The following is a 21145-nucleotide window of genomic DNA, read 5'->3' on the forward strand; positions in this document are numbered from 1 at the left end:
CTTCCATTAAGATTTACTGAGGTTAGTAAGAACTTACTTTTTGGACTAATGCCCAAATTTTATAATGTTAAGACATAATAAATGTCGGGACGCCTGGGTGGCTCAGTGGTTGAGCATCTGCCTTCGGCTCGGGTCGTGATCACGCGGTCCCAGGATCGAGTCCCACATCGGGCTCCCTGCATGGAGCCAGCTTCTCCCTCTGCCTCTGTCTCTGCCTCTCTCTCTGTGTCTCTCATAAATAAATAATAAAATTGTTTTTTAAAAAAGACATAATAAATGTCTATTCTGAAAGAAATATTTTTCCAAAGAAAATCAATTTTTAGAAGGTTATATAAAACATTAACCATCACATCCTTTATAGTACAGTAATTCCAGTCCTTTTAGAAACCCCCTCACCCCCCAAAAAAAAGAGGTCAGCAAACTTTTTCTGTAAAGGGTACAATAGCAAATATTTCAGGCTTTCAGTCCATATGACTTCTGTTAAAATTACTCAATGCTGCCATTTTAGCACAGAAGTAGCCATAAACAAATGAGCATGGCTGTGCTACAAAAGAACTCTATTCAACTAGACCACATGCCATAGTATGCCAATCCATGCTGCAGAGAAACTCTTGCCCACACCACCAGGAACTACATACAAGAATGTTTGAAGCAGCGCTGTTCATAACAAAAACACTGAAAATAAACCAAAAGCCCATTAAGAACAGGATGGAGGGGAATCCCTGGGTGGCTCGGCGGTTTGGCGCCTGCCTTTGGCCCAAGGCGTGATCCTGGAGTCCCGGGATCGAGTCCCGCGTCGGGCTCCCGCCATGGAGCCTGCTTCTCCCTCTGCCTGTGTCTTTGCCTCTCTCTCTCTCTCTCTCTCTATCATGAATAAATAAATAAATCTTAAAAAAAAAAAAGAACAGGATGGATATAAATAAATTGTGATATATTCTCCCAGTGGAATATAACAGTAAAAATGAAGTGATCAAACCTACCTACACATTAGTAAGGCTAAATGTCAAAAACATCAATTGAAAGAAAGCACAAAACAATATACAGTGTTATTCCATTTATTTAAAGTTTAAATGTAAGCAATACTAGACAAGATCTAAGTAGTACAGATGTTTTGTTTTGTATGAAAGCAAGAAAATGATTATTATAAAAGTCAAGATAGTTGATAGCTCTTGGAGACAGGGGGAGCATAAAAGTTTTAGGGACACAATAATGCTCTGATTCTTTGCCTGGGTGGTGGTTACATGGATTTTCATTTACATTACTGTACTTTTAGTTGTTAGTATGTAGTACACTATATATGTATATGTATACTATAATTTAGAATGAAAAAAACTTAAGTCATATACATATGCAGAAAAAACAAATTGATTCAATTCAACAAATGCACATTGAACTAATCAGTGCCAGCAATTATGGTAGAAAACAACGGGCTCAGAATTTAATACAGGGGACAGATCTGTAAACAAAATGACAAATGATATGTAGGGCATTAATAAAGTACACAATCAATGTGGAACCAAAGGTCATCTTAAGAAAAGAGACTTAAAATCAGGAATAACAGTTAAAAAGAGAGAGTAGAGGTAATATAGTAGATGAAGAGCAGACCATTCACTTGGATTTTGCCATGATTTTCCAGTTTTGCAAATAAGAATCCTAGGACTCAACCTTGATAACCTCCTTTTCGATCATTCTCACCCTCCACAAAGAGTCATCTGATCTTCTACGCCTTTCATTTTACCTACCAAATAGCTTTTCAATCTATCTCCCTTTTCTTCAACTCCATTTATCCTAATCCAACTAACTAGTGTTTCACACCCACAACACAGCAATATCCTCTTAATTGGGTTGCCCACATTGATTCCATTTTCCTACACTAGAGGAATTTTTCTCAAAGTAACTATTGCTCTCTTACAAGACTGTGCACAGTCTCACCTCTTCATATGTCTTTAATTACATGGACTTCTTCAAGTTGCTAATAGATGTTGGCTTCCTTCCTGCCAAGAGACTTGTTCTACCTAAAATGACTCACTCAACTTTCAGGTCTCAGCTCATCAGCGTTTCTTCAGAAAACCTTCCCTGACTGGGGTAAGTCCCTCTACCACTTACTCCCATGGCCCTATACTTTCTGTTGTAGCATGCATCTCAGTTCACAATCATGGGGTTTATTTATGCACTTATTTGATTAATAACCAGACTTTTCCACTTCTAGATTACAAGCTACACAAAAAGGCAAGGTTTTTGTTTAACACAAGCACTGTCCCAGAATACTGGTGGTAAATAAACAGAATAAAAGAGTAAATGAATCATGTTAGGATATTCTCTATTCTAGGCTTCGTCATCATATAATCCATTCTAGCAAGCTGCACCTACCAAAAAAAACAAAAAACAAAAAACAAAAAACACAAAACAAAAAAACACCACAGTAGAGGAAAGGTTTCTTTTTTTTTTTTTTAAGATTTTATTTATTTATTCATGAGAGACACAGAGAGAGAGGCAGAGACACAGGCAGAGGGAGAAGCAGGCCCCATGCAAGAGCCTGATGTGGGACTTGATCCTGGGACTTCAGGATCATGCCCTAGGCCATAGGCAGGTATTAAACCGCTGAGCCACCCAGGAGTCCTCGAGGAAAAGTTTCTATAAGGTGCCTTCTCATGCACCTGGTTCTGTTACTCCTATCTTATACTATAACCAGCAAAAGCTACAGGTGAGTATCCTGACAAACTCTGAGCCTACAATCCTAAAACCACCAAAACAAAGATGTCAAAATCACCAACATCCTCTAGCCCTTATCTAATTAATTTAGCTACTCAAGGCAACAAGAAAAATTTTTTCCAGCTCTTATAGGGAACTTTAAAGAAGTAGAAAAAGAAGTATGTCTACAGAAACCAACACTTCCAAAATCTTCAGTGAATACGTGAAATACATGAAAAAAGTAGAAAAGTTCTTGCTTATATTAAGTAGTTCCATCGGGGATTCAACAATCAGAAAAACACTAATGAAAAAAAACCGATAGGTTAATCACACATGGACTAACTTGTTTATATTAAACCAAAGTTAGCAAAATAATAAGTAGCTGACTTTAGCAGGTGACTTTGACTCTTCTTACAGAAGAGTAAGTCACCTGAACAAGGAAACAAAACATGTCCAGCTAAATTCACCTTTAAATATTCCACAAAACATATTCCTCCATTATAAAATTCAAAATAAATGATAATAATACTGATTAAAAATGATAATAATAATTAATATTGAAAATAAAATAGCTTACTTGGTTTAAAAAAAAAAAAAAGATCAAATACAGATTACAGAATGGTACAAAGTACCTGGCCCACGTCGTCAGGATCCCGAACAAATCGGACACCAGTTCTGGACCTAATTCGTTTACTGCCCTGTTGGTCCCCATAGTTCTTGAGAGGTGAGGTAGGTGGAAATCGGTAGCTCTCTTCAGAGATGAAAGAAAAGAAAGAATAAAAACATGTAGGAGAAGAAACAACCTAAAATTTTGCTCAGAAAATATATAGCAGACATGGATATATACATAGGCCCTAACCCAGACTATTTCCTGAGTATCTTGCTAGGGTCACTAAATCGGCACTAATTTTGTTCTTTAAGCATACAGCATAAGCAACAGAAATAACCTGGAAATAGAAAATATCAAAAGTTCTAATTTGCTATACTTTTCAAAGATGTAATATAGTATTTCCCTTATTTAAGAATAATAAATTGGTAAATAAAAATAACTTTTATGTCTTTCTAAAATAGAACAATACCAATAAAACAGAATTTTTAAAAAAAAGTAATCTAATATTTGAACCTTGTTTAAAAATCAATAAAATCTACACAGAAAATAGCTGATTGTGTCCAATTTTTAATCTGTATTATGATCAATAGCAATATTAACAAAGCTGGCTACTAATGTTTACTTCTATGTAAATCACCTCTCTTCACTCCAGACTTTCTAAGTCTTTTCCATTCAAATGTGATCTCAGGGTTGAAGTAGTTGATTTACTACAGGCAAACCAAGTGTTATATCTGTAATGTAGCTGTTGAAATCTAGCTGCGCACCAAAGATAAAATTCACCTGTTCTTAACAAGTGTTATAGGATATTTCTAATCAGACTATGAAAACTGGGAAGCTGGGACAAGACTTCTCATCTAAAAAGTATACCACACAGTAAATCCTATTTGTGTATTCCTTTTAATTAGAGGCAGATGATTAAATCCAAGTTTTGTCATGTAGTCTATGGAGTCTGAGAACAAAAGTATTAGAATAACAAAGTCCCACTGAACATATTTCAAAATAGGTACCATAAAAATCAGTGACAACTGCATCTTAACCTTATTTGTATGATTTCATGTATGGGTCCGAGTACTCCAAGAAGTAAGTGTATTCAACATATGTTTCAGAAATATTTGTAAAGCAAAAAAAAGGTTTCAAAACATGTGAAGAGCTTACCTGTCACAGTGCCACCATCAAGGTCACTTGCACTCAGACTCGTAACAGAAATACTCCTCCCTCCTGAGTGTCTCAATAAACGTTGACTCCGCAGTTGGCCTATTGATTGTTCCAAACTTTCTTTTAACTAAAGAATATAATGAAGGAGAAGTTATGCTCCCTAAACAATTCCAAATACAAACAGACAAGAGATTTTTAAAGCTACTTCTGAAATAATCTGAGCTCCCTAAATGAATTTATATCAGAAAAAAATTGAAGTAAGGTATGTTAGGAAACATAAATACAGTAAACATAAATATTCTCAGAACCAATTCTAGCATCTGGTTTTAAATAGCATCTGTTGCTACCCATTCCATCTATTAGCAGAATGTGAAAGACAGGACTACTACCTACGGGCTTACAAAAGCAGATTAAATATCTAATTGACGTGCCATCCATGTTTAGAAATTTAATAAGGCCATATATCTGAGTCTTGCTCCCTTCAAAATACTCCTTCAGAAGCCTCAGGTCTATAACAAACAGAAAACTGACCAGCTCTCACAGTGACTGCTGCTATTAAAATAATATGCATTGCCCAACTGTATATCAGAACGTCTTTTCATTCATTCAAAGACTTCAAATTCCAGAAAACTATGTGGTCAGAGGTCAGATTGTTAATACACAGAAGAGAATACAGTAGTCTGAATGCTCTCTTCAGATTATAAGAGAGTCAGTCAGCAGGAATGATATAAGACATCTTTTAGACCTTAAGAGCTACAAAAGACACTAAATACATAGAATAACGTTCAGAGCTATACACAACTACAGACCTGAAAAGAGGATTCAAATGAAGCCCAAAAGAAGAGAGAGTAAAGCTGAGAAAAATCCAAATACCCTGAATTGCTGGGCAGCTTCAGGCCTAGATATCTTATCCAAGGATAAATAAAAAACAGTATTAATAAAAATAATATACAGATCCATAGAACAAGTCACCCATAACTCTTTAAAGAGAACGTCAAAACAAATGATTGAGAAAACAAAGTTTCTTAAATTCAGCCAGAAGTAAAGAGTAGAGGACCACTTATGGAGAGAGCAATTTGGTTTCCTTGGGGAACTGTGCAGAAAAAAAATAGCCTCAGTTGAAAGGAAAGCACAGATGAAACAATATAAATAACAAATGAGCAAACCCTTCTTCATTTTGGTTATTTGGATTTAGCTCTCCTGAAGAACCTAGGATAAAACAGTCCAGATTAAAAGAAATAAAATTTCAGGAATGCAATTCTAATGCTGCTCTCATTTCTACACTCTGTCCCCTGCTTTCCTAACTTGGGATATACAAAATGCCATCCTCCCTAAGCATTCACTAGCTATATGACCCAGCCTATTAATCCAGAGAAATACACGAAGTAGGCCCAGGAAAACAAGGTTTACCTTGAGAATAATTTATACATAAGTAAAATAAAACTAAATCTAACATGTAAATAGACCAAAGACTATGAAATGGTGTATCAGTAACCTATGATAAGCTCTGAATAAAATTAAACCATGTTAAGAAGCTCAAATCTGAACTGTAACACAAAAAAAAGGACTAGAAATGTACAATGACTTTAGATCACACAAGTTAGTGACAGAACCAGCTCTATTAACTTTTTGTTTATCTTTATTATTCACATCTTTCACGTAAAGCCTGATGTCACTAACCTTTTAGAAGCAAAGTCAGCTGTCATTTCTTATTATCGTTTTGTGAGTATTGTGACCTTTTTAGCTCTAGTTATTAAGACTTCTTTTGACTTGGATTGTCAATGGTTTTACTATGATATAACAGTGTGAGGCTTTATTTGTAGTTATCCCATTTTTGACCCATAGAGATCATGGAATCTATACTTTGATATCTTTCATTTTATAAATTCTATCTTATGCTGGCCCACCTACTTCATTAATTATCTCTTCAATGTAATACTAACTGCTATTTAATCCCTACTATAAATCCCCTATTTAACAGGATTGGTTTTATCTATCTATCTATTTATATATATATACATATATATATATATATATATATGTTATATTTTTCAGTTTCTTTTGGTTTTCTTTTCAGTTTTTGGTTTTCTTTTCAGTTTCATTTGGTTCTTTCTTGGAGTTTCCAATTCTTTGTCAAAATTCTCAATCGTGTCTTTTAATTTCTTGAACAGATTAATCAGAATTTTTTCATATTCTCATGTATGTTTCTACTGTCTGGTTTTTTTCCTTGCTGTTCAGTCACTTCTTAAATTTTCTTATGCCTAATTACTTATCATATGATAGACATCAGATATGAAAAACTGTGGAGATTATTTAAAACTTTGGATGACATCTTCCTCCAGAAAGGATTTGGTTTCGCTTCTAGCAGGAAGTCAGGCTAGGGTCACTAGGAAATCCAAATAACTTAATCTAGTTAGGAACCATGATGATTCAAAGCTGGGCTTCTGCCTTCATCAGGATAAGTCTATTTTTAGTTCACCACTTCTCTCATTTTCAGCTCAACATTCTTTCTAGGTTATCATCCACTAGGGTCTCCAGTAAAAGCTGGAAGATTCCTGAAGTCCAGTTTTGGTTTCCCTGGCCCATCCAGTCTATTGATAGCTTTGATCCTATTCTCTCTACTTCTAAGCCATCTTTTTTTAAATCAGCAACTGCCTTAAAGGAAGAAGAGTCACAAATGTACAACTCATCCTTCTGAACTTTCATTTTTGACAGATCTTTACCAGTTCTAGACTAGGTGCAAAAGCAAATCAAACTTGAAATTAAGTGAAAACAAAACATTAATAAAATTCAATTTAAGATTAATTTACTATGATGGATGATGTTATTTTGCTGAACACTAAATCAATGCTCCACACTAGACTGTGGTATTAACTCCAATGGTACAGGTTCTAAGAGTTTAGCATGGCTATCTCTGCAGGTACCAGGTGATGATTCTTTTTTCTGCCAATTTCCCCTATCTGAAATACTGCAAAACCAGCATCACAGAACATGTTATGCCATATTTTCACCTCAAGTTGATGTAAATGTGTTATTTACATATTAGGTCTATTCATTTACCTCTGTTCACTTGATTTTAGACTAAAATAATTGAAGCATTACTACTATGTACTGGTATGAATACAAATAAAAATTGGGCACTGTAACTGAATGGCAATTATAAAGTAGTTTATCCAAATTGTCAAGACAGACTTTTTAAACTTAGAAGTCAAGAAGTCTCCCTCTAGGCAATAATGAAATAATTTGAGCATCAATACAAATACTAACTACAATGGATTTATATATGGATAAGTTTGTGAGTTAACGATCCTCAACTACTAGAGCATGCTAGCAAACCAACTCATTATTTTGGAAACTAGTAGATAAATGAAATTCTCTACAACTACATAAGCTTTTATATTAATATTAAAATTATCAAACTTCAAAATTTTTTTTAATTTATTTTTTATTGGTGTTCAATTTACTAACATACAGAATAACCCCCAGTGCCCGTCACCCATTCACTCCCACCCCCCGCCCTCCTCCCCTTCTACCACCCCTAGTTCGTTTCCCAGAGTTAGCAGTCTTTACGTTCTGTCTCCCTTTCTGATATTTCCCACACATTTCTTCTCCCTTCCCTTATATTCCCTTTCACTATTATTTATATTCCCCAAAAGAATGAGAACATATAATGTTTGTCCTTCTCCGACTGACTTACTTCACTCAGCATAATACCCTCCAGTTCCATCCACGTTGAAGCAAATGGTGGGTATTTGTCATTTCTAAAAGAAATTGAGGAAGACACAAAGAGATGGAAAAATATTCCATGCTCATGGATTGGCAGAATTAATATTGTGAAAATGTCAATGTTACCCAGGGCAATATACACGTTTAATGCAATCCCTATCAAAATACCATGGACTTTCTTCAGAGAGTTAGAACAATTTATTTTAAGATTTGTGTGGAATCAGAAAAGACCCCGAATAGCCAGGGGAATTTTAAAAAAGAAAACCATATCTGGGGGCATCACAATGCCAGATTTCAGGTTGTACTACAAAGCTGTGGTCATCAAGACAGTGTGGTACTGGCACAAAAACAGACACATAGATCAGTGGAACAGAATAGAGAATCCAGAAGTGGACCCTGAACTTTATGGGCAACTAATATTCGATAAAGGAGGAAAGACTATCCATTGGAAGAAAGACAGTCTCTTCAATAAATGGTGCTGGGAAAATTGGACATCCACATACAGAAGAATGAAACTAGACCACTCTCTTTCACCATACACAAAGATAAACTCAAAATGGATGAAAGATCTAAATGTGAGACAAGATTCCATCAAAATCCTAGAGAAAAACACAGGCAACACCCTTTTTGAACTCGGCCATAGTAACTTCTTGCAAGATACATCCACGAAGGCAAAAGAAACAAAAGCAAAAATGAACTATTGGGATTCATCAAGATAAGAAGCTTTTGCACAGCAAAGGATACAGTCAACAAAACTCAAAGACAACCTACAGAATGGGAGAAGATATTTTGCAAATGACATATCAGATAAAGGGCTAGTTTCCAAGATCTATAAAGAACTTATTAAACTCAACACCAAACTTCAAAATTTTCATAGAGCTCTGAAAGTCCTGTGATGGCTCTATGTGAAAGATTCTAATTAGAGACAAAACAGAAGTTTAATGAACCTGAAAAAGAGTATAAAACTCAAAAGGACAGACTACATTGCAAAGCAACTCTCTGAAAAGAAATCATCCAGGTGGCAATGGGTACTCTAAATAAAAGATGTGATCATTGAAAACATCATGATTCAGAAACACTAAGACCGAAGCCTGGTAGTGATTTCCTCAGCTGTGCTGCTTTTGCTTCTGCTTCTGTTCCTATCCGTATATTTCACACTGTATCAGTCAATAACTCTCACAAAATTTTTTTGAGGACACAATAAGACAGTGTATGTAAAATAATTAGAACAACACCTAGGGAAGATCAGTTTGCTCAATATATAGTTTTTGTTATGATGACTGTAGGCAATGAATGGAAGAACAAAAAATAAATAGAATGAAAAAAATGGGATGTTTTAATCTGGAAAAAGTCCTTAGAAGAATTTGTCATTCCCTAAACATGATGTCACTAAACTCCTCTGGATGTATATCTAGGGACTCTTGAATAGCGGCAGTGTCAATATTCCTACTATCAGCAGTTATTTCTTTATAACGCCACATACAACTCCTCCAAAATAGACTCACACTTCACTTCCAGCATTATCACTTTTCATTTTATTGTTGTACTGTTAGCCGATCCCTTTATTATTATTTATTTTTGTAAAACAGCACACCACAGGTTTATTATTAGAAGACAAGGAAGTAATACAACTATGTCTTACTATCTGTGACCAATCAGCAACTTCAAAAGCAGTGATCTGTTATTTACATAGTAATGTGTGAACTGAAGAGCTAGCAGTAAAGTGTGTACTTTTTGCAGTACTTCTAGCTAATAAACTTTGTTAACTGAAATACGAATTGTGTTATTTGGGGACTGGTGTTACTTGGCCAAACTGGGGAATCAAACTCATGCACATCAAAACCATGCAACAAGGCAAGGACTGCCTGTATTTACTTTTCAGAGTCCTCAAATAGCTGCTCTGTGCATTCAGTAATGGTTTTATAGAGTACTCAGTGAACAATAAGCTAACTCTATCTACCTGGGACTGGAACTCTGATTTGTTTTTTTAAGCTAAAAATATTGACTTTCCAAAATTCATAATAGCAAACTTCTTGACCAGTCCCTAGGAAGATTTCCAAGCAATAGTAAACAGTAGGAAACTAGGCATCAACTCCACAAACAGTATCAGATATGCCTAAGAAATAAATCATTCAATAAAATTTGGTTCCAATAAGAGAAAATGAGAAATGACAAAGAACCATATGCATAAACTTTCTTGGTAAATGTTTAGCAACAATAACTGCTTCACTAAAAATCACTGTATCTCATAAATTCACATTCTCAACAAAACTAATTCCATTCTTGCTATGCTCATTGTGAGAGAGAAGAAAATCACACAAAATATAGTCACTGGAAAATTCTTAAAAGATATTTACCATTATTCCACAGAGAACAATGGAAATAAACTAGGAATAGTCATTAATCACACATAAATATAGTAGCTACCAAATAGTCATCAAATAATTAGCTTCCATATAAATGAAAAAACACAACTTTAAAAAAAAAGCTAGCAATAACTTTGGTAAAAATTATAAATGCTGCACTTTAAAGTAGGCTTGGGGTTGTCTGGATGGCTAAGTTAGTTAAACGGCTGACTCTTGGTTTTGGCTCAGGTCATGATCTCAGGGTCCTAGAACTGAGCTACATGTTGAGCTCCATGCTCAGTGCAGTCTACTGGAGGATTCTCTCTCTCCTTCTCCCTCTGTACCACCCACTACCTCTCCCTCTGTCCCTCCCCCCACATGCATGCATGTGTTCTTTCTCTCCCTCTCTCTCTAAAATAAATAAATCTTAAAGTAGGTGTGAATTTTGAACATGTAAAGATCCCATTTAGTTTCTTCAGACACTTTTCTTACTCTAAATTGTCTCTTATTTTCATACTAAGAAAAAACATCCACTAGCATAATATAGATTATACAGAAATGCAAGCAAACTTGTCCTTGTAAGATAACTATATTCACTTAACTGCATAGTTAAGGAGAAATCAGAAAATATTCTGCCTAAAGATTCGCTTTGTTTTCACCTTATTTAGCAAACATTCAAAATATATATAGCACTAGTGACCATAGAAAGGTTGTGTTATAAGTTTAGATGTATCTACACTACTAATGACATTTTTAAAAATTAAAGTATTTTAATCTACAAATGTCAGAGGTCACCCTGACAAAATCCAGGGCAAAACTGGAGGCAGAAAAGAGGTCATTTTTAAAATTCTGTCCAGGATAATGATGTCATCCATAAGCACTTTGATTAAGTGCTTTTATGCCTGGCTTTCCTTCACTGCCTATTTCTCTACAGAATGCCAAAGTTTATCTGACAACAGACTGCAAAATACATTGGTTGTAGAGTTAACTGTATCAACTCTATTTTGGTTCCTTATAGTCTATTTGTCTTCTATTATTAATATAAGAAGGAAGAGGAGGAGAAGATGGGGGGGAGGAGAAGAATTTTAAAAAATTAAACAAGAGTGCAAATTTATGGTTTGCATATTTTTCTGGTCCCACCATCTGCTGCTGAAATGTATTTTTTAAATAGTTGCTACTATTTTATTTTTTATTTACCAAAAGATCATTAGCTCCAGCTGCTTTGCCTAATCTCTCTCCATATGCTGATTTATGGAAATATAAGCCCATAATAGCATTCCTAAAATTGAAAAATTCCCTTTCAAATGATACATAACTTTTACATAAAAGTTACATATAACTATTTTGTTTTTAAATGAAATCCTGTATATTCAAAGCCCATATATCACATTCTAATCATAATTTTGAAAGTATTTTTTAAATATTTGTATATTTTAAGTATCAATAAATGAGCACTGATGGAAAATGGAATGTGCATAGTAATGTATTCTGAGTTGACAGACGTTATATTCATGAACAGAAGACAGACAAAAAGCAGTATTACATGTGTTGTCTAATTTAGCATATAATCAAAATAATCAGACATACAATATCCCTGTGAATGCTGTAATACATTATATTGTTTATAGTCATAATGATACACAAATGAAACCGAGTTTAAGTCCCATGAAGTCAAAGAAGAATAAAGTAACCTCTTCTGAGTGCCAATATACCAAGTACTATTAAGAACATAGCAAATGCTTGAAGGTAGGGATTACTGGATGAATTAAAGAAACAACAAAAATGTGAATGTTTAGCAAGCATCTAAACATTAGTGAGACCACATTAATAAATGTTAGTTATAACGAGGGATATAGGACTATGCTCATTTTTCAGATGATAAAACTTAAGTTCAGAAAGGTGTAATAACTTGTCCAAAGTCACTAAAATGGTTTGTAGTGGAAAAAAATCAGGATTAAATTTCAACTCTGACTCCAGAGTCTACATTTTTCCATTAGCCTCAAAGCAAAGTTCTATAAAAATTATTCTGCTGTCCAGCTGTTTCATGAAGGACTTGTAAATATAATTTTAAGTATAAGACTCTAAGAATCTAATTCCTAAGATCCAAAATATGTTTACAAAAGGAAGGTCATAACAGAATTTAACTGCTTGGTTTAATTTCTTACCTATAGACTCTTACTACTTAACAATAAACTGAACAATTCTCACCTTCAGGACAATTAATAAAACTCAGCAAGAAAAAAAAGGGCACATACCTTCAGCTTTAAGATATTATAATGGTTTGTGCCTGGCCCTAAACCATTACCATTATCCTTCTGGGATGCCACTAATTATATTTGAGAACTGAAACCCACTGAATACAAGAAAAAACCTGCACTTTATTATTTAACACTCCAATTCTTTCAAAGTCCATATGCCAGATGGTAACATCCTTTACTCCCAAAGGGAAATTTTAATCAGAGTACTTAATTAGAAGAAAAATTACCTATTAATGCAAGTCTCTAAGTTCTAATTTGACATTACTATATTTTCACCAATCTTTACCTTAAAAATGAACTTAATCAGTCCACTGATTTGAATCAAGACAACTGTATTTTTCTTGTATAACCAATATTAACTAATGTAGCCTCAGATGCAGTCCAAATTTCCACTGCAGAAGGTATTAACTTTTTATGTTGAATATTCTTTTTTTTTAATATTCTTCCTTGAGGGCATTTTATTTTTATAATATTAACACAAAAACAGACCCCGCTCTCTCATAAATAAGGAACACACAGTTCCAGAAATATTTAAACACTAAGTTTATCGATTGCACCGTTTAATACAGAATACAATATGTTCCAAATCTTCACAGTAAGCTTTCAAATAAAACCTTCCCCACAGGTCCTCTTTTGCCCAAATGTTCGCAGACCTCCCAAGAAATTTACAGCACGAGAAATAATGCAAGATGACACTTTCATAAAGTCATGAAGTTCATTGGCCCCAAAGACTCTAAGACATACTATCCAACTAAATATGGTTCATTGGCTGGAACAGCTGCAAACAAGACTAGTGAAAAATCAATGACTGTTATATAAGAGGAAAGGAAAAATTGATGCTGATGTAGGCAACTTGCAGAACCTTCCACGTTGCCTAAGTGGCAGCCAAAACTGCCAACTTTGACAATCTGTCAATGCAAATCCTAGCTCAGTGCCATATTTCTTACCAATTCTGTTTCTGGATTTTTTTTTCCATCTAACTCTCATTCTGGACATTAGTTGTAACATTAATGACTTGTGTGACAGCGGGCTTCCGTTTTTCAACCAATTAAGATAATCTCCAAAATCTAGTTTATCCATATAAGCCTTCAAACTCTGAATCCAAAATCCCAATTTTCTGAAATACGAACTCACAGCATCACAAAAATGTGAGCAACCATGACTCAGGGAAGTAAATGAATCCTGATGCTGGGCTTTAGGATAACATCCTATCCACAGCTCTATCTCTAATTAGCTGTGAGTCCATGGGCAAGTTAGCAACCATTCTGTGCCCCAATTTTTTAATCATATAAATGAGGATAATAATAGTATCTACCTAATAGGATTGTTGAGAGAACTAAATGAGTTAATATAAAGAGGTACCTGGGCAGGGAGGTGGTGGCTCAGTTAGTTAAGCATAGGCCTCAGCTCAGGTCATGATCCCAGGGTCGTGAGAGTGAGCCCTGGATCAGGCTCTGTGCTCAGCGGAGAGTATGCTTCTCCCTCTCCCTGCCTACTTATGCTCGTTCTCTCTCAAAATAAATAAGTAAAATCTTTAAAATAATAAATAAGTAAGTAAGTGCCTGGGATATACTAAGCATATAGAAACATTCCCAAAGAGACTATAAAAAGGGAGGTGCTGCTTCTCTAGGAGACATCATGCACCACATCACTGATGCTTTAACACTGCTCGGCTCCTCATAGAGAGGCCTTTATACATAATAAGTAAAGAAATAAATTTAGGATGGGTGGTTATAATGATTTAAAGTTACAAAGGGAAATTATGTATATTACAAGGAAAAGTCATCAAAAAATGACCCAACATGACTCTTGACCTTTAGGTCTTATAAACCAACAAAAGTAATTCTCACAGTTCTCTTATCCCAGGAGGGAAATGCTACATCAAACATTTGTATTTCCCCTCACCCACTGCAAATTATGTTGACAAAGTTATATCTCAATAAAGCAAATATTAAATATGCATATATATGCACACATACCTCACTTATCCATTTCCTGAGGTTTAGCAACAGAATCATTTACAAAATCTAAGTTAATAATAAAAATTCTTGTCTTAAAAAAAAAGAAAATTCTTGTCTTCCTTAGACGGAAAAAAATTGGTCTTTCTAGGAAATCTATTTTAAAAAAGAAATAATAATTTCAAGAAGGCAATGTAGATTTAGAATGGAGAAATTTTTTAATAGTTGAACACTGGTTAAACACTGGATTAACCTGTTTCAGAATGTTTAGAAGAAGAAAAAACAAAAACAAAAAACAGCCAGTTCCATAGCAAGACTTCTATGAGTTGCAGCATATCCACCGAAAGAAGAAAAAAAAAATCACTCTTCAGGGTAACCCCCCAAAGAGAACACACATTAATTTAAAAAAACAAAAAGAATAAGAAAAAACTCATTTTTAGGTATGATATATCCTGTAGCAGTTTAATGCTAAAAAGGGAATTTTCATTGAAAAGCCCATCAGAATCGCATGTGAGAAATATTCTTTCCAATTTACACATATTCCCACAGATCATGGCAGATATTCCCCCAGGTGACTTACAGGTGGCAGGGTAAAAAGCATTGCTCTAATGAATAAGTATAACATAAGGCAATGAATGGTGTACTCCACTGGTATGCTGCAGGGAAAAAAAAAAAAAATCACTGAGAACCAACAGTTTTAACAGAACAAGAATTTGGAGAAATGAAGAAAGAGACTGTAGGCCAGACTATGGAATAGCCTAAAACAAAAGGAAAGACTCTTGCTTCCTGTGTCTTATTTTTTATGAGTAGATTTGCATTCTATATACTTATAACTCAGATAGAAATGAAACACCTGTTGAGTTTTACTTTTCATGTATGTCCATTCCACACTCCAGAGTTCAGCATTATTTGACTCCAGGCCTACCACAGAAGCTAATGCCACATAATACATTTTGTGTTTTAAATGTTTATCTATACAGAAATTTACATAATAAAAAATTTCAGGGGATCTCTGGGTGGCGCAGCGGTTTGGCGCCTGCCTTTGGCCCAGGGCGCGATCCTAGAGACCCGGGATCGAATCCCACGTCGGGCTCTCGGTGCATGGAGCCTGCTTCTCCCTCTGCCTGTGTCTCTGCCTCTCTCTCTCTCTGTCTCTCTCTGTATGACTATCATAAATAAATAAATAAATTTTTTTAATTTAAAAAAAAAATTTCATTTCCCAATTCCCCAATTCAAAGGAAATCTTCTATCATAATGAAGCATCTAATATTCAACATGACAAAGTAGGTTTGTTCCTGCTTCTAGTTAATACTGTTTAAGTTTTCACTAATAAATTAAAAAGGAAAGAATTAACTCTCATTATTAAGGTAGTTATGTATATACACACACAGAAAATACTTGGAAAGATATACAAGAAGCTGTCAAATTGTTACTTCTTTGGAGTGGAACTAAGAGGGCTAAGAGAGATTTTATAATTTATTTAAAGAATGAGCTTATATTACTTTAAAATAAACCATCCATAAAATTCTTAACTCCCGTAAGGGGTAGCTGGCCCAAATTTAGTTAAGTCTTAGTTTAACTATTGTCCTGAATTCTTCCTCTCCTGACTTTAAACTTTCAAATTCAATAGAATCTAATCTATATAAGCTAGCCAGCAATCCATGTTACAAGCTAACCCACTAAAAAATAGTAAAATAATCTGAAAGCTAAAGCTGTTCACAATGGTTCTACCTTTTTTCTCACATCCCTACTTCTCAAAAACCGATTTCCAAAAAGGTGGGTAAGAAAAAATGCAAACATATGTAAATTTCCTCACATGTTCTACAGCACCCGCCTGTCCATTACTGTAGTCTCGATACTGTCCAAGCATCTGGTCTACTTGTCGCAGGTTCCGACTGGTGTCCTTAAAAAAAAATGGATTTTATTAATTGTTCCAATATTTTTCTGTCTTGGCAGTATGTCAAACAGCTAAGTCAACCACCTATAAAAGGTACAATTTATATCATACTTAAGTTGGATATTAATATACTTCATAAATATCAAACAAATATTAAAACCACTGAGAAGGAAACCTAAATCCATCCACAATTTACTGAAGCACACAATTTAAATCCTTCCCAAGGTTCTTTAATCAGTCAGCAACAAAAGCACTCCTCATTTTTAATTTGTGCACCTCAACTAATTCACACCTTTTTTTTATAGAGAAGGAATCCTGAGAGAACAAAACCAGTAGACTGTGTACAAGAGAAGCAAATCATTAGGATCAGTGTTATTTCAATTATTACTTCACCTCAGAACTTGATTAGGAAAAAAAGAAAAAAAAGTATTCTTTAATCTTTAGCTATAAACAACAAATTTAGTTCTAAATACAACAAAAATGGCTTCTACCCAAATGTGCCAAGTTTTACCTGAAAGATGAAAGCATTTATTTCAAAAATATATATTCAGTAATGTGTCTCATTGTAAGAAAGTATAAGGATTTGTACTTCAAAAATCCAATGATACGCTAGTTTACAAAAGTACAAAAAAGAAAAACTTTCTGAGTTTTAAATAAAATTATGGCCTCTCCACCAGAAATTAGCCTCTTGTTATTTATGCATACTAACTCAAAGCAATTAAAAGCCAAAATCCTTATTTATCCAGGCAAAGCAAAAATAAGAGATTAAAATAGGAATAGGAAAAAATAGGGAAAAAAAAGTTTTCTTTTGCCCAGCTTGGTTGTGTTACCCTTCCCCCACCTCTTTTCCCAAGTCCTTTCTACACAGAGAATATAAACTGCTTCCACTCAAACTTCCAAAAACTGTCAAAGTTAGCCTCTGAATAAAAATGTCATCTCACTATTGTTCATCCATGAATAACTTCCCTAGCCAAAATATGAGCAAGTTCTCTAAAGGTACATATCCACAAGAAGCTAAACTGGTAATTCCTACCCACTTCACTCCCACACATTTTATTTGGACATACTCCCTTATTCCAAAACACTTTCACAATCTATTATATATATATATTTTTTTTTTTAAGCTTTCATTTATTTATTCATGAGAGACAGAGTGAGAGAGGCAGAGACATAGGTAGAGGGGCTCCTCTACCTAAGCAGGCTCCTCGCAGGGAGCCCGATGCGAGACTTAATCCCTGGACCCCGGGATCATGTCCTAATCCGAAGGCATCAACTGCTGATCTACCCAGGCGTCCCAATCTATGATATATTTCAAATATCTTTGTTTCAAATATCTTGATTGTGTTAGGCAGAATAATGGCCCCAAAAAATGCCCATGTCCTAATTCTTGGAACTTGTGTATATGTAACCTTATACAGCAAAAGAGATTTTGTGGATACAATATATATCCCAAATTAAGGACCTTGAGACAGGGAGATTATCCTGGATCATTGGGTGAACCCAAGGTAATTACAAGTGTCCTTAAAAGTAGAAGAGGGAAGTAGAAGAGTCGTCAGAGTGATATGATGTGAAAAGGACTCAACCCACCCTTGCTGGTTTTGAAGAAGGAAGAGGGCCTCAAGAAATATGGGCAGTCTCTGAAAGCTGGAAAAGGCAAAGGAAGAGATTATTTCCCCAGGGTCTCCAGAAATGAATGCAGGCCTACTGAGCCCTAAGATTTTGGTCTAGTAAGACCAGTGTCAGATTTTGATGTATATAACTATACAAAAATAACTTTGTCATTTTAATTATTAATTAATTATAAATAATTATGAGTTATAAATAATTATTTAAGTATGTAATTAGTTTTGTGGTAACTTGTTATGGCAACAAAAAAAGCTAATAGCTGACCAAAACTATTTCTCAGCCTAAACTATTTAAAATCCATTCAATGCAACCATTGTTTAACTAACCTGTAAAGTATTTGTTATAGTGTTGACCTTCTTGGTGACGCCTACTGTAGGACAACTTAGATTTCCCCTGTATGTTGACCTGGCAGCCCATCGACTCAATCGATCATGAGAGCGGAAGTGGTCTGAGTCGCTGGAGGATTCTTCCATTGATGTACACAATCCTTAAAAGAAATCCAGGTCAAGGTCAATCAAATATTAAAGAGCAGGGAAATATGAGTTTTAATTACCCATTTGCATGTTGATCCTTTTCAGATTTTCATTAGTCCTTTGGCATATTATAATTCCTAAACACGTAGCTTGAAAACACAGGTCACTTACCCACGTAATTCTCTCTCCTTTGTCTTTTCTGCTTTAAGAGAGCAATTCCTCAGATCTGATTTTAGTCATGCTTACAAATAATAATTCCTTAGTTTTGTGCACTGCTCCTAAATTTGAAAAGCACTTTCACATATAGTATCTCATCTAATCTTACTAAGAAAACTGCAAAGTAAAAGGGCCTGGCAGATTGGCATCTCTACAATTGAAAAAAAAAAAAAGGTATTCTCCAAGCTAGGACCTGAAGGTCTCAATAGTAGTCTGAAGTCCTCTCTACCAAGCTTTTAATAATATATGTATCTTTATTTTCTTAAGATTTTATTTATTTGAGAGAGAGTCAGAGAGAGAATGAGCAGAGGGAGGGGCAGAGGGAAAGGGAAAAGCAGACTCCCCACTGAGCAGGGAGTCCAACTCAGGGCTCAATTCCAGGACCCTGAGATCATGACCTGATCCAGAGGCAGATGCCTAACCTAGACTGAGCCACCCAGGTGCCCCAAATATGTGTATCTTTAAATAAAAATATAACACAAACAGAATGACTTAAAATAAAAGAATTCCATTCAGTGAATAGTGAACACTTTCATGCACCTTTTTTTTTAAGATTTTATTTTTAAGTAATCTCTACACCCAGCATGGGGCTTGAACTCACAACCCTGAGATCAAGAGTTGCATGCTCTACCGAGTCAGCCAGGTACCCCTATGCCCCTAATTTAAAATACAGAATTAAACAAATGCTATAATGGAGGTACAAATTCCTTAATAACAAGTATGTGAGAAAACAGCATCTTCAACCTCTCCACCAAAATTGAAAGCCAAACATCCTAAATAGTTTCATCAGTAGAAAATCCTCTAAACGTGCTTTCTTCCCATTCTTACCCCAATTTTTTACTTAATGCAAAAGAAAATTATTTCATGCAAGACAATCTCAAAAATTTCAGAAAATCTTCTATGAAATTTGAATAAATAATACATTTGGAACAGAAAAGCAGAACACTTGTTGATTTTCCTAAAATCTATATGGCCATTTTTTTCTGGCTTATTATATACAGTGTGATGAAAACTTTGATAAATGATCCAGAATATTCTGGACTTTTGGATTTTTATTCAGAATGCATCTGGGAAGTACATGACCATACATCTAAAGCAAAGATAAAGGGAATCTGCTAAATATAAATAGATCCTCGAGCATTTCATGAAAGCAGTTATGTTTTTAAAATGTTAGATAAAATAAAAAGATAAGCAACTACCTTTGCTGTAAGTTTAGGGTTTTGTTTTTTCTTAAGTGAAATACAGTCTGTCTTTGTAGCATCAGAAAAAGAATCACTAAACACCCAATTTCTGACAACAGAGAGAGGGCCAGAGAATACAGTCAGATTCCTGCCTATCTCCTGTCCAGGCCTCTCAACCTCCTGCCACACCTATCTCCTCTGCTTCTTGCTTCCCATATCCTATCTACAAGTACAAAGGTACAGTGCCCACATCAGTGCCCACAAAGGTATAGCTCCCTCCCACATCAGGAAATATGAACCAGAAAACAGAGGTCAAAGCAATTATTTGGCTCTGCTTTTCCTGGATCACAACTATTTAAGCCAAAAGAATATATTTGAGAAGAAATATTAAATATGAAGTTCACCTTTTTTTTTTTTTAAAGATTTTATTTATTCGTGAGAGAGAGAGAGAGGCCAGAGACACAGGCAGAGGGAGAAGCAGGCTCCCTGCAGGGAGCCCAATGCATTGGGACTCGATACTGGACTGGGATCATGCCCTGAGCCGAAGGCAGATGCTCAACCACCAAGCCACCCAGGCATCCCTAAAGTTCCCCTTTTAAACTTAGGAAATCACTTCTTGTGTGTGTGTCTCATAAATTTATACCACATGACCTAAAATCGTTTACTCAAAGTTAAAATACTTTCTAGCATTCTCGATTAGTGAAAGTGGGAAGAATCACAACAATCAACCTGCTATTGTGCTAGATGCTCACACAGACAATCCAATTTAATTCTACCAACAACTGATTAAAATGAACATCTTTAACCCTTAATCTACAGAGGATGCTGAGGCTAAGAGATGCCAAGTAACATGTCCAAATCTACATGGTGATTATTAAGTAGCAGACCCAGGATACCGACCCAGGGTTCAGCTGGGATTCTCTACCCGCAATATGCTGTTCATTCCCCTGTGCTCTGCTGACCTTTAAACCCCAAGAGTGAACACTCAACATTCAGTAAAAATTGTTAA

At 35.1% G+C, this 21145-nt stretch overlaps 1 protein-coding gene across 21 annotated transcripts in view; it reads right to left on the reverse strand.

Annotated features, from left to right (window-relative positions):
* Positions 1 to 21145, reverse strand: part of CEP128 (centrosomal protein 128) — a 400883-nt gene that overhangs the window by 360390 nt on the left and 19348 nt on the right. For 20 of the 21 annotated variants that reach the window (XR_003134759.3, XR_004818081.2, XR_007412452.1 and 17 more), the window contains 4 exons: positions 18593 to 18753; positions 16560 to 16646; positions 4457 to 4583; positions 3324 to 3442 (listed from right to left, as the gene is read on the reverse strand). Coding sequence is in view for 17 of the 21 variants with exons in the window: in XM_049113364.1 (XP_048969321.1) it covers positions 3324 to 3442; positions 4457 to 4583; positions 16560 to 16646; positions 18593 to 18739 (480 nt within the window). In the remaining 4 variants the exon portion in view is untranslated. Of the gene's footprint in view, positions 1 to 3323; positions 3443 to 4456; positions 4584 to 15323; positions 15400 to 16559; positions 16647 to 18592; positions 18754 to 21145 lie in introns of those variants that run through there. The other variant, XM_025442570.3, reaches the window with a different exon arrangement.

Source organism: Canis lupus, chromosome 8, assembly GCF_003254725.2.
Source record: "Canis lupus dingo isolate Sandy chromosome 8, ASM325472v2, whole genome shotgun sequence".
Taxonomy (NCBI): Eukaryota; Metazoa; Chordata; class Mammalia; order Carnivora; family Canidae; genus Canis; species Canis lupus.